Source organism: Anastrepha ludens, chromosome 5 (genome assembly GCF_028408465.1).
Source record: "Anastrepha ludens isolate Willacy chromosome 5, idAnaLude1.1, whole genome shotgun sequence".
Taxonomy (NCBI): Eukaryota; Metazoa; Arthropoda; class Insecta; order Diptera; family Tephritidae; genus Anastrepha; species Anastrepha ludens.
Genome location: NC_071501.1, coordinates 111,799,096 through 111,818,058, shown reverse-complemented (window position 1 = coordinate 111,818,058; position 18,963 = coordinate 111,799,096). Strand labels below are relative to the sequence as shown.

The following is an 18,963-nucleotide window of genomic DNA, read 5'->3' as shown; positions in this document are numbered from 1 at the left end:
CGCAATAGATCTCCCGTTTGAGGCCACCCGATTAGTAAAGGTCAATGAAATCTGCGTCATGATACTCGAATTGGCCGAACTTGAAAAGGTTACACAATAATTACACAGAGCGTGTGTGACCAATTATGTATAGATGCCAGTTTTTTTGCGTGCCCGGCTTGCCTTGATAAAGGAAAAATAAAACGATAACCGATTAAATCACCGATTATTATGCGGATATGTAGAACGATTCAACGCCGATTTAAAGCAAAAATGAGAGCTAACAACCAGCGTATGCCTTATGTTTAGGATCCTGCGCTCCTGTGCCTCAAACTTTAAACTCATTTATCTCGAAACGACTTTTTTCGGGCTGGTGTTGTCCAAAAAAAAAAAAAAAACTATTCAACCGAATCGTCTGAAATTTTAATATGTTGTTCACAACATCAATGGCTATCGCCCGTACTAGAATCATATTATTCTTTCAATTATTTATTTTATTTATTTTGATTAAAAAACTGAAAACCCCCGATTTTTGGAGTGTCAAATTGAAAATCGCGCCATTTTATCAAATTTTTTTTGTGTTTTTGTTTTTGTTATTCTAGTACGGGACATAGCTACAGTTATACTGGTCCAAATTTTCGGGAGGATCAGCGCCATTTAATAATAATTAATTAAATTAATTATAATAAATAATTAAAATTAACATTTTTGTTTTTTTTTTGAATGTAAAAGAAGTAAAACACCTTAAATTTAAATTTGGGTTTTCAGTTTTTTATTGTAAAAAAAGCGCCATTTTTAAAATAATCAAAATAAAAAAAAATCATTTTTGTATGTAAAAGAAGTTAAATAAAAAGCTTACAAATTTTCAATATATATTAATTTTTCATTTTTTTATTGTAAAAAAAGCGTAATTTTTAAAATAATTAAAATTTAAAAAAAATCATTTTTGCAAAAGAAGTTAAATAAAAAACCTAAACAATTTAAATAACGATATTTATTTTATTGTAAAAAAAAGTTCCTGAAAATACCCTAAATTTTCGAGCTCTAGACCACCGGTACCCCTTAACAACAAATTCCCAAAATTCGTGATGGAAATAATCATTGGAGTGAGTCGACAATTCCAAGGTTAATAACAAAATTTCAAGAAACTGTTGGCGTCCAGGTAGTGACTAGTAAACTACCAGAAACTGGACGTTCTGTTGAGAATTTTGCTACTGTAGGGCAAAGTGCTGCTGAGCAACTTTCAACATAGATATTCTCGAGCATCGACGTTCTCAACAATTAGGCATTCATGAATGGTAATTGTTAAGAGCCATATTTTGAATAAATAGTGAAACCTGGAAGAATCTAAATTTTTACAAGTTTTATTTTAAAACGACATCTTGGCGCGCCTTTTAAAATACTCTTTATATATAATATGTAATTCACGCTTACACTTCTGTTAGGGACTTGGCCGAGCTCCTGCTCCAATTTGAGGTGTGCGTCTTGATATTCTTTCACATACGGAGGTCTCTAGAACTTAGTGCCACTTCCAAGCAGCAGAAGGTTTTCATGACAAACTTTTCCACGGCTGAAATATATTTGAAGGTTTGCCATTGTCTGCCGTGCGCCTGTTGCCATTAGAAACAACCTTTTCTAACATTTGGTGTTTCATGCCCCCACTGGGCTTCGAATGCCGACCCTACCGAAAGGGTCGCCAACTGTTATGTCAACTATGTATGTCATTATGTTATGTTATGTTATGTTATTATATCATCTTCTATGTTTTCATAGGCTAAAAGTGTCTAGAATAAAAGTGCTTTATGTGAATAAACAGCCTCCCAAATCCCCCATAAAAATTCAATATTAAGTTGAATAAACTCTATAAGTTGCTGTCTCCTCGCAAGTAAATTCACTGGCTGAGATCATTAAATCACAATTTGACGATGTTGCCATAATAAAAATGCAAATTCTAAATTTAAAATGCGACATCTGATTTAAAAAGTCGTAAAGAACAGAAGTATGGAAATTTGTGCATAAAACTTAAAGCGTTAAAAAAAAAACTATGGAAAATTTAAATGCAAATTGATTTCAAAGTAGCCAATTGAAAGTAAAAATTGAATTAACGAAAAAAGCAACAACAATTTTTATTTCGAAATATGTATGTGAGGGTATTATTAAACATATGTATGTGTGTATATGTGCGTGTTAATATATTTATTATAACAACAATGAAATACATACACACACATACATACATAAAAATCGCTGCCTAATGAATACATAGACATGGAGCAACAGGAATTTTGAGTGGCATGTCCTAATTTTAGAAACACTTTTACCGGCAGCCATTTTGGTTGCAGCAACAAGTAAAGGCAACAACAAAAGTAGCACTAGTGCCAGGAACTGTGGCAGCATTTCAATTAACCCAATTAATGGACGAACCTAATTAAATTTTGAGCATGAGTATGAACAACAACAACAACACGAGCAACAGCAACGAAAATTACCGCAATGAAAGTCATCGACCATATAACCAATGCCACCGCCATCACCACCAAGCAACAGCTGTAATGGCAATGGCAATGCCAACAACAAGAAGAAGGATAATGAAAACAACAAATTCTTGTTGGCCAGCAAAGTAATTTACTCGCATAGTAGCCAGAACAGCTGATTTGGAAATTAAGTAAGTGACTATATAAAATAAGCGCACTTATGTACATACATACACACGCATGCATATTCATATGTATGTATGTGGAATGCCAGATATGTAATATATTTTGTATTACATTGCGGCGTTTGGCATGCAGCGTCCACTTACACGTCAGACAGTGTTGAGTCGAGGTCGCTCGGCAGCAGCATTGCTTGCTGTTTGGTCGGTTGGATGGATGGATGGAAGGCTAGCTGGACGGACAGCTACTAGCTGACTAACAGCCCTTCTTGCACAGTCGTTCAATATTCGGCGACCATAAACACTCAACTGGTGCTGTCAAGGTCCAACGCGAGTGACCTTGAGACGCGTCAAAGGAAGCTGACGCAACGACCAAAGCAACATTACTCATTCCTCGCTGCTGCTACTACTGCTGCCACCGCTGCCGTTGACGTCTCATCTATTAGGTCACGTCATTACATTGGCTTTAAATGCCATTTCGGCGAGTAAATGTTTGCCGGCGTTTAATGGTAGACCACCAGGAAAATGCTAATTAATGAGCAGCAATAATAACGGAGAAATAGTGAAATATTGAGTAGAGTAAAATAATAAGAAAATAATAAAAACAAAAATAAAAATCAAAAATGCATATCGCGGGAGGTAAAGGGACAAAATTACAGAGGTCTACGCGGTTTATTTCAAAGGTCTACGCGGTTGTAGGGTTCGTGAGGTGAAATAGTTCCAAATTCATTCACCCTTACGCTCTTAAATTATTACAGGGTCCGGCACTCGAAGTGTAACCAATTCAAAAGGAAGTAAATTTAGGTTGGAAAATTACTTTTATTCAATTCAAAGTAAAAATAATAAATGCGAAAATAATATAATAATATAAAATTAAGAATCAATTTACTTTTGCTCGATATTATCACCTTTTGTCTTGACTATGACCCGTCTCAAGCTCAGAAACGAATCACAACCTAATCGAATGTGAATTTCAGGTATTTTGGCCCACTCGCGCGTCTTTTTCAGCACCTCGAGATGGGTGAATCTTTTAGTTCGGACCTTGCTCTCGGATCTTGGCCCGAAGAGAATAATCCATCGGACTCGCGTCTGGTGAATTTGAGTGTCGTCAGAGAGACGTTATAAAGTTCGGAACGTTGTTTTTTAACCACTCTTGGTTCACTCGAGTTTTGTGAGACGATGCCGTGCCTTCTTGAAACGTCTATGGTCTGCCACCGAAATGTTTGTCTGCCCATGGCTTTAAAGCAACCTCGGCTGGCTCGATGATAATGATTGGAGATTGTCCATCTGAGGGGTTACAGCGGCCCAAAATATTACTTGTGGCGGGTGCTGACTCCTTGTATGAACGGTCAGTCAAATAAACCCTATCGTTTTGGCAGTTTACGAATTGCTCAATTTGAAAAATTTTCTCGTCAGAAAACACAATGTTCGGAAATTGACCGCTTTCGGCCAAGCGAAGCAACTCCTTCGCTCTCTCAAGTCTGCTTGTTGCTGGTTTGGTGTGAGAGCATGCGCCTTTTGGATTTTATAAGGCTTGACTTTGAGATGATTTTTCAGTATACGGCGGATGCTACGGTCAGATATTTTCAGTTCTTTCGCCATTTGATCGCCATTTTACTTGACGTTGCAGTCTTTTGATGACCACCTCAATGACGTTTCGCGATGCTATCAGTATCATTGTAACAAGTAATGGTGCGATAAACAAACAACTTTATTTGCTTTCAGGTACACGAACTTCGTGTATCAGCGGCATGCGCGGTCTGAAGTTATTAACACTTCGAGTTCCGGACCCTGTATATACGCCTTTCGTGAGATCAAATTTGGAAAACGCTACTTTCATTTAGAGACCGGGTCATAAAATCTACACAATAAACAGAATTGAATGATACCAAACATTTTTTCTTAAATACGCTGTACGTTCCTCGAACTTTGTTGAACCAATTGCTACCTTTCAATCTCGTCTGCTTTTTAATAACCTAAAGTCTTCGAAAGTAAGAAAAGCAGTCCACTCACCTTCATTTATTTATAAAATCATCAATTGCGGTATTGACCGCTCATTTCTTCTGGAGCTCTTGATGCTGGTCTTGGATGTCCTTGACATGGGTCGCCTTCATGGCTTGTACGACTTCGTTTAAATTCAGCAACCCACCTTTCTACTCTACTAATTGATGACGAAAAGTCCTTTCAACATTTCTTCATACATTTCCTTTGTTAAATCTTTCAAAAATAAAAATTCAATCACGGCAAGATACTTGATATTTTCCATTGTATATAGAAATACACGTCGATACTAAATGGCTTGTAAACGAAGAATGAATCGACAGATTGGAATGGAACTTCCTCCCACAGTTCATATGAAGAGTGAACCAATATAACCTCAGCGAAACTTGGCATCATCAAAATTAAAAAACTGCATTCCAGCAATCACTACCAGCTGATATCGCATCGAATACTTTCAGATCCGGAGCGTTGGCATTCATTCGGGCGACATGACCTAGCTAATGGAGCCAATGGAGTCACTGGTGTCTATATCGTCGTAAATTTCATACAGCTCATTTTCCCATAGACTGTGAAGTACAAAGGTACTATACACAAATTCCCCACAGTACCTTTCTCTCCAAGGAACTCCTCATCGCATGTTATCATCATCCAAACTTTTGCGGCATACGTTAGGATGGGCATGATGATAGTCTTATGGAGTATTGGTTTCGTTCGTCGAGAGGACTTTACTACTCAATTGCCTACTTAGTCTAAAGTAGTACTTGTAGGGAAGAGAGATTCTACGTTGGATTTCAAGATTGGCATAAATAGTAATAATTTTTTGGAATGAGAAATGCGAAAAAGCATACCAAACCCATAAAACCACCACACAGAAAGCTCAGTAGTCAACTGCTGTGAGCCAACCTCTAAAATAAACAAAAATCAACTGTTTGAATTAATTATTGCGATGTTAATTCTTCTAAAACTTAACCAGACTTTTAACTGCAGTTAAGTTCTTGGGGGAAAGTGGCTATAAAAGGTAGAATTATGCGATTCTTTCAAAATGTTTAATCTACAATGACGCACACAACTATTTTGCAATCAAAACACAAATGTGCATATGTTGTTTTTGTATTTTTATTGTAATAGACTCATCTATGGTACATCTATGCTAGTATATCAATAAGTTCATCAATAGTTGACGTTTCTACTCAATTTACATATTTTCTATATTCAAGCTTCTCTTCTACATCCACAAAGGTAAAAACCAGGCCTAAAAAATTGTGAAAATTTACCATTCGAAAAACGACACTTTTCTATTTTCCAATGGGCAATTAACGTTTAAAATTACAAACACAATTTCAAGTGTTACCAGCAACTTTTTAATCAAAGTCAATTGTGACACTTTATATACAACAACAGTAAAACCATAACTACAACACAAAAGTTTGCGTGCATGGCGTCCACTTCTGACATTTGATGGATTGAATTTGGCACACGAATGGACAGAATGGCAGCGAATGTCTAAAAACGTGTTGGCAGGTGAGCGACAGCAGCAAAAACAACCACGGAAGTGCAACGGCCATAATAACTACATACGAACAAAATTAGGTAAAGCAACAAAAGCAACGTGCGGGTTAAAAGTTACTGTTAAATGCTACAAAAATCAATGGTTAAGTGGAGTTTTTGAAAAACACAGAGCAAAATAGAAAAATTCAGCAATTTTTAATACCAAAGAGAAGCAAAATTTATTTGTGCAAAATGAGCGAAAGGAATTTTGAGTTAAAACTCGAGGCAAAAGAAAAAAAGATGACAAATAAAGATTAAAATAAAAGCGAATGAAATTATGGCGTTAAGTAGAAAATTATAATGAATGGGACATAGAAAAAAAGTGGCAAAGATTAAAAAATTTACAAGAGAAAAAGGCTAATTGCGAAAAATATTAACAGTGAAATAAAAACATATTTCTATTTAAATTTTTACAAGTGCAATAAAATAAAGCAACAAATTCAGGGAAAAGATAGGGCAAAGCGGGGATAAAAGAACGCACAATTAAAAAAAAATCGAGTTTATTACACAAAAAAAAAAAAAATATAAAAAACAATAAAAAAAAATCAAATATAAAAAATTAATATGTAAAATATTTTTTATAGATACAAATTAAATAGAAAAGCATTAATAAAATAAAATTAAGTGAAATCAAATTATATAAAAATGTATCTCATAAAAATAAAGGAAAAATAAAATATAATAAAAGACAATAAAATAATTTGACTTGCAGCAAAGCTGCCGCCAAGTTGTGTTAGTGCCTCTCAAGGAAAGAATGTTTGAACAACAAAAAAAAGATATAAATAAAATAAATTAATTGAAATTAAATTCTATTATTGGGTTGGGGAATAAATTCATAGAGTTTTTATATTTTCTTGCTGTGACACTTGGAATTACTTCAAGTTCCTTTTGCGATGGATGTATGGAGGATGAGGTGGAATCATCTCAGCACCTTCTCCTTAGCTGCCCTGCTCTGGCGGGGCCAAAATCCAGGCATCTTGGCTCTTACTTCTTTGCCGCGCCTGCTGATATAGCTGGTGTTGACATTAAAAATCTGATGAATTTCATCAGCAGTACAAAGCGATTGACGCAAACGCAGCACAGTCACCGTTCGTAGTCCACGCAATCTGAATCCACCCTCCTAACCATCCCATCACCACCTCTCTCCGCATCCCATCGGTCTTCCTCTCTCACCTGACCTCCTTCACAATGGTACCACAAAGGACGAAACCATTTTTCCCCGTCCAAGTGTGCTCATTTCTTGGGCAACCATGCCAACCTAACCTAACCTAACCTATATTTTCTTTTATTATACAACGAGTCGTTTGCTGTTTGGCAAAGGGTAAACATTCATTCGATGGAACTCTTTCTGATCTGCAAAACTATCTTAATTGTACTTTTGAGTTATTTAATTTTTTATTAATATAGCTTTGAGGCTTAGAAATGGAATCCCAGGAGCCAAATATCAACATTTTCGACGTGTACGGACCAGATGTCATAAAACCAGCCGTGAATTTACGGAAAACATGACCAATGATAATAAAACGATTCCCAATCATCTTCATTTAATGGGATTTACCGAAAAATTAGAGCTCAATGAAATAAACAAAGAAAGTTGCCTTCAAATTGCTTCTCAGCATCTCGCCCGCCATCGGCTTTTTGTATCGAATCGTCAAGAGAGATGAGAAATGTTGCCTCTGCATCAATATGAAGCAAAGAAAGGAGTGGATAACTCGGGGAGATACGCCGAAACCGAGAGTCAAGCCGAATCTCCATCCAAAGAAGATCTTGATATGTGTTTGGTGGGACTGGGAGGGTATGGAGCACTGAGAAATGCTCAAAAAGAAATGCTCATCGGCCAACAAGGAGCTCTACATTGCCCGGCTACACCGCGTGAATGAGGCTATTCGACTGAAAGGACCTGATCGACATGGTCAAACTATGGTCCTTTACGACAACGTCGTCAAAGCCGCACTTCAAGAGCTCGAATGAAAGGTTCTTTCAGCATCCGGACCTTGCACCGACCGATTACCATCTTTTCCATTCCCTGTCAAACCATATGAAGAGTGTTACCTTCGATAGCAAAGAGATCCTTAAAAACTATCTCAACAACTTCTTTGACGTCCGACCAGGCGATTTTTGGCGGAACGGCATCAACGAATAGGTCGAGAGGTGGGAAGAGGTTGTGAGCAGCAACGGCGAATATATAAATTATTGACTGATTGATATATTTATTGGATTTGTTTAAATAACAGTCTTCTGTAAAAACGCTACGAACTTATTCCCCAACCGAATATTTCTCGTATCCTGTCTCCTTCAGTGGCAGATTCAGTAGCGATTTTGTGCGGCCGTGGTTCCCTTCTGGCCAAGATTTTCTGCGTATTTGGCAAAAAGGTAATTTCCTCCAACGGACATTAGCACGCTTGATAGGGTGTCTAGCTATTAATAATTTGCACGTAGCTTAGGGAATCGGTATTCGTAAATTATCTGCGTGAATATTTCGTGTCGTACCTTCCCTTGCAAGCTCATCTGCTTTGCAATTACCTTCTATATTTCTATTGGTATTGTTTGTATTGTGACATTCAACTACCGTTTTTGACGAGTGTTGTACTGACTCTAACGGTTTCAGAGCTGCCTTCTTTCCGAGTGGACATATGAACATACTTCCCTTGTATAGGATTATTCAATAGGTGCGGTTCAACTTTTTTCCGATAGGGAGGGCGAACGACGCAATATTTTTTATTTTTCGCTTGTCATTTGTAAACTTCATTAGTATACATTTCATCATGGAACGCTACACACTTAAGCAACGATTGCAAATCGTGCAAATTTTTTATGAAAATAATCGTTCTGTTGCTGCTACTTTAAGAGCATTACATCCATTTTACGGTCCATTGAACAAGCCGTCCCGTTTTGGGGTTATGTGAAGTCTTTGGTCTACAGTAACAAGCCGGCGACGATTTGTGTGCTCAGAGCCAATATTGAACACAAAATTGCTGGAATTTCGGCCGATTTATGCAAAAGAGTGGTCGAAAATTGGGTTCAACGATTGGACTTCGTAAAACGTGCACGCGGTGGTCATGCAAAAGAAATCGAATTTCATACTTAAATGTATATGTTCAATCTCGATAATAAAAAAAAAAAATAATTAAAAAAGTCAAACCGTTTGTGTTTTATTTAAAAAAGTTGAAAAGTTGAAGCGCTCTTACTGAAAAACCCTATAGTAGGCGTCCCTTCTCTAAGAGCAATACGCGCTCTCTAATGGCGTTAACTTCCACCTGAAAGACACTAGAGAGATTAGGCAAGCGGAAAGATGCACTGCTGTCGAGCCATTCAGGGTAAAATCCTCCACCTACCTGTTCTTCAAGCTCAGATCCATTAGTAAATGATAAATAACTGGCTTCATTTACATCATCTACCGTACCACTGTCCAAGTCCCCTTTTGAAGGGAATATTGGTAGAGAGTTTATTAAAATGGAGGTCCACACAGTTACAGAAATCTGTAGTAGCTGGAATAGTGAACAACTTTTCTAATATAGTCGACCTTTATTGAATGTTCTCTGATCCGCAGTGCTGACTTGGCAGCTCGTTGCTTACCATAAAAGTCAATTGGCAGTTAGTATAAAATTATGTTTCGTTCTTCTGTGGGAGTGGTCCTAAGAGCTCCATTTATACAATCTATGTTAAACAAAAATAATAATTCCACTATACCGATTTGTTCAGAAAGTGTGGTAAAGTAGAGGTAACTGGTTTAATTTACCATTTTTCATATGAGGTCACTCTATAACATAGATATAGCAAACTTTAAAGAAAACTAAAAATTGCCACATAAGTCAGATGGAGTCACTTGCCATTTAAAAACGTATCGCTAAGCAACAATACATAAAAAAACAACAACAGATAATTCAAAAGTGCTTAAAATGTTTATAAAATGATTTCAGAGAAACAAATCTAAAGAATCGAAATAAAGCGGAACACAAGTGCATAATTACGTATGTACATACCCACATGCTTTCGCCCTCAACAATTGGTCTGTTGGTAGACAGACGGACAGACATACAGACAGACAGTGTTGTAACGCGCCGTTGAAAACGAAATTAAATTCAAATTCCACAAAAGAGAAAATAAAACCAAATCAACAACTAACACAAATACCAACCGAATCGGTTATATAATTTGTGTGTGTGTGTGTGTGTGTGACGGCTGACGCTTTTGTGAATATGTGTGAGTGTATGAGTGTATTTGCTTACGTGTTGGGCTGGCGACAGTGACAAGCGCTGGCCGCATAGAAACACGCACACAAAGATTTCACTAAAATTGTGGAAGTGTGTGTGTGTGTGTGTGTATGTTGCTGTATACACGTATTTGTGTGGGGGAGTATGTATATACGTACGTATGTATAGGTGTATGCATGTAACTTTGAGTCCGTTCGCTAGCGCATTTACATTTGCGTTCATTGCCTCTGCCACAATTTTAATTTTCCTAATGGATATCGATCCTTCCACTGACTTCCTTTGCCGCATATAAAAAGGATAATAGACTCCTTTATTGTGATTGCGACTCTATAAAAGTCAACTTTTGCACGTGTGTTGCTGTCATAGTAGAGTTGTTGTTGTTGTTGTTGTTCTGGTTGTTGTTGTTGTTGTTTTTGTTGCTCTTGTTGTTCTGCTTTTTATGCCGTTGCTGCTCTATGGTATAGTTTATTGTTGTTGTTGTTGCATTTTTTGTAATATTTGTTGTTGTTGTTGCTTCGTCTTCCTCTCTAGCACTTTCGTCGTGCCGCCGTCTACACTCACCCAGCCATTGTCCATGTGGCAAACTATGCGGTGTGCGACTGACACAGAAACCAACGAACAGTGGCACGGCGCAAAGCTTTGTGTAGCGGAGCAAACACACCCACGCCCCGTCTTACATATATACAACTACAAACGTACCTATATGTATGTATATATGTATGCGCATTCGTGCCGTAACCACAAGTCTCTCGTCAGGCTGTGTGTTGTAGCAATCAGCCAGTTAGCCACGTCATGCAACGTCATAGCGCCGGCTCCTGCCATGTGATTCCTTGGCTGCTCTGCCGTTAGCTGTGGTAAAGGGGGTACTACCGTGCATACATAGCGCCACTGCTAGACATTGCCGAATTGGAAAGTTTGTAGCTGTTTAAAACTTCACATAGCAGCGCCTGCATACACACACACACATACATACATACATAAGCGCATACTTACACATTTATATGTTTGCATATATTTGGCGCTCTCATTCATTACCGTCAACGCCGCTGCTTAACTGCAATCCTTGGCTCGTCCTTTCAGTCATGCAGCCACAATTGAATATTTCGAACTTTCGTCTCGTTGCTTTCATTTGGGTAGTTGCATGCTATGTGGCACATGTGCGCTACTAAATGTTGGAATCAAATTCATAGGCACAGATGTGCACATGCATACATACATTGTTTAATACACCACAAATTTAAATAATTTTTGTCTGCTTGAACCGAGACTGACGTTCAACCACAGTACAACGGTTCAGTGTCTGACTCGATGCTGCACCACCCACTCGCACACACACACACAGAGATGAATGAAAGATGTATATGAAAATATGTGTATGTATGTGCAAAATATTCTAGTGAGTATTTGTACTGTATTTATCTACCTAATCGCTTTCGTATGCAATTTTACCGCCTCGATTCGGCTCCGGCTCAGCTTTTGCTTAAATTTTCGATTAAGTATTCAACAACACGTACGAAGGATTTCGGTTGTGCTGCGTTCAGTTCCGGTGTTTGAAATGTTCTTTCATACAGATACATATACTTGCATATACATACATACATAATATATATATAAGTATTTGTATATTAGCGACACCTACAAAAAAGTCCTAATTGGCGGAAATTTGTGATTTTATTGATTTTGCCGTGGATAGAAGGCTTTTTTTTTAATTTTTTGCTTGATTTAAATACTTTAAATTACCGAATGATCGAAAATACAAAATTACTCGAAATTTAATACGCGGGGAGCTATATATATATCTGGCTTTGGGCCCGCCTAGTGTTGTCAAGCACCATTATTAGGTAGGATATATGAGTGGCTCAGTGCCATCCTTGCCTAACCCTCGAAATTTCATATTTGGAGTTATTATGCGACGCTACTTAGAAATACTCCAAACTATCCGTGCTAAAGTTGCACATCCCTAATTTTTGAAAGAGACAAGGTTGACATCTATGGGCAGTTTTGGCAATCTCAATATGTCAAAAGTTATTTGGGCCATTTCTGCCTAGCCATCAAAACATGGCGGCCGCGAGCGACATGCTGTTTTCGTTATCCGACTTTTCAGGTGACGATAGTGATAAAGACAAAGACTACTTACCTTCAGATGAGGTCTCAGGTATTATAGCTTCATTTATTCTTAACCAAGTTCATGGCTTACAAAATATTTTATGTGTTTAAGTTAGGTTATGTTCCATGGGAGAGAATGACGAGCAGCTCGTGGAGAATAATAAAGGGCGAAAGAGAGTCATGCAGCCTCACAAACATGAAAAATATATTAGAAAACTAAAGCGTGCACGTGGTGAAGAATATCTATCTACAAAAGGACGACTCATTCCACAAAAACGGTGTGACTTATTAGAATGTGGATGTGTACTTCACTGTTCTCAACAGATTTCTGAAAACTGAAGAAGAGACATTTTTAAGTTATTTTATAGTATGGATGGGCCCATGAAACACTCTTTCCTTGCAGGTCAAATTGAGGTTACAGATATTAAAAGAAAATATACCAAAAATGAAAACAGTCGTAGGGTTAAAACAAGAATCTACAGGCTTCGAGATGAGCAAGGGAAAGACAAAATTGTTTGCAAAAAATTCTTTAAAGGGCCACTGGCTGTATGCGATGGAACCATTACAAATGCATTAAAGAGAAAGCAGCAATCTGGTACGCCGAGAGGTGACTTAAGAGGAAATCATACTCCACATAATAAAACTAGCTTGGCAAATGAACAAAGGGTTTGCGATTTTATACAACAATTTCCATCGTACGATAGTCATTATTGCAGGCGAGATAGTAACAGAAAATATTTAAATCCAGACCTAAACAATAAAATGATGTATGATATGTATAAAAATTGGTCCATTGACAATAAGCACCATACAGTTTCCTTATTTATTTTCCGACACATTTTAATACAAAATTTAACATGCATTTTCACCAACCGCAGAAAGACACTTGTCAAACATGCGACGAATTCAAAATACTAAAAATAAATACTTTGCAGACAGAAGCTGAAAAGCAGACTTCCAAAGTGCAACAGATCTAGCCAGATCTAGCAATAATACAAAGCAAGTAATCGTTTTCGACCTACAAAAGAATTACCTACTCCAGTTTTGACTACCGGAGTTGTATACTACAAACGTCAACTCTGGGTGTATAACCCATGCATACTTGATGAAGTAAATAATGTTGGACACATGCACGTTTGGGATGAACACAATGCATCAAGAGGCGCACAAGAAATCGCATCTTGTCTTTTGTACCACATAAAAAACTGCTTGCCGTCAACTACAGAAGAAATCACTCTTTATAATGACAGTTGCGGGGGCCAAAACCGAAATATTAAAGTGGTTTTGGCTCTTTCTTATGTTCTACAATATTCGAAAACTGAAAAAATTGGCATGAAATTTTTTGTACCGGGGCACAGTTTTTCAACATGCGACCGAGATTTTGGAATAATAGAAAGGGAGAAAAAGCACCATCCCCATATTTTCCATCCCGATGATTGGTTAAATGTAATTAATTCCGCTAAGAAAAAAAGTCCCAAATTCAATGTTCATCAGATGACGAAAGATTTGTACAAAAACTTTGGAAGAATCTATTACACATAGGAAGGTTTCAACGAAAAAAGGGGAGGTCGAATGGCTTAAAATTAAATGGAGAGCCAAAGAAAATTAACATATGTTGAAAATGATCTACTTTTCAGTACACTAGACCTGACAAAAAAATCTGGTAGGGGTCGCCCTTCGCTTTATTTTCCATCTCAATTACCGGCCTGTTTCCAAATGGATGCGCTATAACTAAAGAGAAGAAAAAGGATTTGATACATCTTTTAAAATTTGTGCCTCCAGTGCATCACGGCTTTTACCAAAATCAGAAATTGAAGAAAATGACAAATAGCAATTTTTCTCATCACTTCAAGGATGCCTAACCATCACGTCCTATTTGCTTAGTAAGCGCCAAAAGTACCTATACGTTTGTACCAAAGTCATGATGAGACAATAAAATATTTATTTTCTTAAGTTAATTTGTAGTATTCAATGAATGTATTTTCAGTTTGATTAAATGATTCAAGCCTTCATAAAAAGGCTGTTTAATTTTTAATTACCTATTAACTTTGTCACTAATTATTAGGAAATGACTAAATTGAGGCTTAGGCAAGGATGGTACTGAGCCACTCATATAAAGAGCAACCTGCCTAATATTTTTTAACTTTTCTTATTTATATTTTTATTTTATTATTTTTTCGCTTAGTATAATTGATAAACTGTATAAAGCACATGAGCATAATTTTCTAGCCCTAACATCTAATAATGGTAACATTTGGGATCTGGGTGACTTCAATCTTAGTAATATTGAATGGTCCAGTATAGATGATAGTACTGCACTATGTCCAAACAAAGTTAATGGTATATCTGGAATCTATATTATTTGATTGATTTTATTAAGTTTTGGACAGAAAAACTCATTACTTACATAGTCTTTCCCGATAACACATTTTTCTTTACTTGAATGCGTAGACCCTCTGTCTAGCCCTGATCTGCATCATGCACCACTTATCTATGAGTTTAATGACTTTTATCCTGATAATATGAACAAAAGTTTTTGTTTTAGAAATTTTGATTTTAATATAATTAATTTAGCAATTGACATTCTACAAAGTGAAGTGTATTATTATTATTAGAAGGCCATTACGCACTGCGACCAGAGTTGATCTATTGTGCAAGACCTATTTTTGTAACCCTAGAGTTTAAGGCTTTTTATAAATTTTAGCACTATTGTGGGTTTGTTGTTCCAAAGATTACATGGAGATACTACGATACCACCAAGGTGGTGAAGTCTTTGTCTGCCCAGCGCAGGACATTCACAAAGCACATGTTCTGAGCTTTCTATATCCATTTCGCAAAAGCGGCAGACATTGGTCTCTGATAGACCAATGTTATTTAAATGATACCTCAGGCTGCAGTGACCTGTGAGGTATCCTGTTAAAAGACGCAGATCTACTCTGTTTAGTGAGAGTAGCTTGTCTGATATTCCTTTGTTGGGACTAAGAAATTGTTTGGCTTGACGCTGACCGGCACAATTTAGCCAGTGTGCAGCAAATTTCCTTTCTTCCCATTTCCTGAGGAATTCATTAATGTGGCTTTTCGTGAGTCCACAGAAAGGCTCAGGACCAGTAAGTTGCATATTTGCTCCTTGTTTTGCGAGGTCATCAGCCATTTCATTCCCCTCATGCCCTTCATGTCCCGGAATCCAGACTACAGTTACTGTGTTGAGGTTTCCTAACATGTTGAGAAGGTTTAGGCAATCATTTACCAATTTAGAGGTGATAGTTGTTGATAGAAGGGCTTTTAGAGCCGCTTGACTATCTGAGAGTATGTAGATGTGAGTACCTCTCATTTTCCTGCGAAGGCATTCTCTCACACATATTTCAATGGCATGTATTTCTGCCTGGAAAATTGTTGGGTAGAGTCCCATCGGAATCGATTTTTTAAATTTAGGCCCATTGATTCCTGCCCCTGCTCTACCATCTTCCAGCTTGGACCCATCAGTGAACCATAATTGAGATCCAGGCTTGAAATTGATAGAATTAGTTCTCCAAGTTGTTCGTTCATTAATAATAATTCGGAAGTTTCAGTAGAGAATGGGTTTGGGAGATATTGTATCCACCCTGTGTAGTATAGGAGTGTGTCGAAAGTCTTCTAAGATCTTTAGATGTCCTCTCATATCTCCACTTTTAAGATCGGCGTTGCCTTTTAGTCTTAAGGCACTCAATCTTGCTTCTTTTTCAATTAAGATGGGAAGCGGTGGTATACCTAGGAGCACGCCCAAAGCTTCAGTTGGGCATGTTTTCATTGCTCCTGTTATACCGATGCAGATGAGGCGGTACAATTTGTTAAGATCGCTTGCCGCCTTTCGTTGCTTAACTTTGGGCCACCATGCTATGGAAGCATAAGTGACTATAGGCTTAACAACTGTAGTGAATGTCCAGTAGGTCATTCTGGGGCTGAGCCCCCATGTTTTACCAAAAAGCCTTGTGCAGGCATAGAATGCCCTTGTGGCTTTTACAGTAACTTTCTCAAGATGCGAGTTCCAGGGAAGCGCTTTGTCAAGGTTGATACCAAGGTAGTTCGCCTCTGTGGAGAGTTGTAGAGTCGATTCATTCAGGACAGGACATTTGATGTTGATATTCCTTTTCCTGGTGAACGGCACTAGCTCAGTTTTAGATGGGTTGATGGAGAGCCCTTTGTCAGTGCACCATTTGTTTATTATGTTGAGGGCTTGTTGCATGCGGTTAGAGATGGTCTCTTCATGCCAGCCCATTATATATACTACCAGGTCATCAGCATAGCCCTGGGTGTGGAATCCTAGGTTGTTCAGTTTGTGGAGAAGTTCATCTATTACTAGTGTCCACAGAAGAGGAGAGAGTACTCCCCCTTGCGGGCAACCTCTTGTGGCGTTGATAGACTTTATTCTTCCTCCTAATTCTGTACTGATCGTTCTGGATTTCAGCATCGATATAGTCCATCGTCTGATGGGTTTAGGTACGTCCTTTTGAGATAGGGCATTGTTGATTGCCTCATAGGACGTATTATCGAAAGCTCCTGTTATGTCAATAAAAGCGCAAAGTGCGATTTGTTTTGACTCAATAGCTTTTTCAATAATGGTTACCAGACTGTGTATTGCAGTCTCAGTAGATTTACCTTGTTGGTAGGCAAATTGAAGTTGGTGCAGTGGGAAATTAACCAAGTTATTCTCCCGTATGTGCTGATCCAATATTTTTTCCATTGTTTTTAGGAAAAATGAGCTAAGGCTAATCGGTCTGTATGACTTAGGCAATTGTTCGGGTTTTTCCCTACCTTTGGAATGAATACGACCTTTACCTCAGCCCATTTCGTAGGAATATAACCTAGCAATAGGCTTGCTTTATATAGTCTGGACAAAGTAGGGACAATGTATTGGCTTCCCTTTTGCAGAAGGCAGGGGAATATCCCATCAGGTCCAGGAGATTTGTAAGGGCTAAATGTAGATATAGCCCATTGTACCCGATTTTCATGGAATAGCTTATTTGCCAGCTTTAGGTCCTCCCTGTCAGCATAAGTGGTAGGTTCTACCAACATTGTGGACTCATGTAAAGCATGGCATCCCGGGAAATGGGTGTCCAGTAGAAGTTGGCTAGTTTCTTCTGGGTTTTTAGTGTAGCTACCATCTGGCTTTTTCAGGGTACATATGCCGTTTGAGTGATCCTTTGATAAGGCTTTCTGGAGGCGGATAGCATTAGGAAGATTTGAAATCTTATCACAGTGATCCCTCCAGGAAGCTCTCTTAGATTTCCTCAATTCTTTGTTGAAGTTGGTTAGAGCTCTTGAGTAGGAGACCCAGTCCCCTGTTTGTTTAGCTCTATTCCATAATACTCTGGTTTCATGGCGTAGTCTTGAAAGCGTACTATTCCACCAGGGGACATCCCTTCGTGGTTTTTTCACTTTTTCCTGACAGCTCTCATGAAATGCAGACGTAATGTTTGAGTGGAGTTCATTTGCCTCCATCTCAAGCTCAGATTTAAGCACCAGGTGATGCTTAGAGTAGTTAGCACTTTGTTCTAAGTTAAAGTGAAAGACATTCCAATTTATATTCCTTGGATTTCTGCAAATTGTTATGTGCGGTAAGGTAGCACCTAAGTTAAACCTGATAAGACTGTGGTCCGACATTGATGCTTCCCCGGACACATGCCAATTTGAGACTTCTGATAGTACATTTGGACTGCATAGGGTAAGATCAAGTACTTCCTCCCTTATTGCATTCCTAAATGTTGGTTCATTGCCTCGGTTTACTATTGATACATTATATCTAAGTAAGAATTCAAGAAGGCACTCACCTCTCGCATTGATGTTTGTGCTGCCCCATATCGTATGATGGGCATTCGCATCGCATCCTATTATCCAGCGTAGGTGGTTCTCCTTGCAGTAGTTGACTAGGGCTACAAGTTCCCTTGTTGGAGCAGTTTCCTCATCTCCTGGAAGGTAGGCAGAGGCAATGATTACCTCGTGCTCGCCTTTGTCTGTTGGCACCTTGGTCCAGATCGCAACGAGATCGGTGGTAGTGAACTGCGAAATGGGAATGAAAGTTAAATTATTGCTAATTAAGATTGCCGCTCTAGGGCGATCATTGTTGGCATAGATTAAATTACCATTAACATCTTGGAGTCCCTCAATGACTCTGTCACGTACCCACGGTTCTTGGATTAGAGCTATATCCAAGTTTTGTTTGTTAAACCTCCTTGCTAGTTCAGCCGAGGCAGCCTTTGCATGGTGGAGGTTTAATTGAAGGCATCCGAGTTGCCTTCTATTGTTGCTTAGGATAGCGTGTGGCATTATCGCCTCTGTTTTTTGGCACTGGCTGCCTTTTTCTTGCCTCTGTTGCTACCCAGCAAGGCCGCTTCCTCAGCAGAGTGACGCTCGCCTTTTTTGGTCCTCTTTGGACCATTATTTTTCTTGTCGGCACGAAGCGGGGGTCGCATTCTTATGCCTTCC

The 18,963-nt window shown here is 38.2% G+C and overlaps 1 protein-coding gene across 1 annotated transcript; it reads right to left on the bottom strand.

Moving 5' to 3' along the window:
* Positions 1-9,378: 9,378 nt before the first annotated feature.
* On the bottom strand, positions 9,379-18,701 carry LOC128864846 (uncharacterized). The gene is made up of 3 exons (XM_054104605.1): positions 18,621-18,701; positions 18,108-18,537; positions 9,379-9,599 (listed from the first exon to the last, which is right to left on the bottom strand). The coding sequence occupies exons 1-3, from the start codon at positions 18,627-18,629 to the stop codon at positions 9,379-9,381; spliced, it is 660 nt and encodes a 219-aa protein (XP_053960580.1). The 5' UTR covers positions 18,630-18,701.
* Between the last annotated feature and the right edge of the window lie 262 nt (positions 18,702-18,963).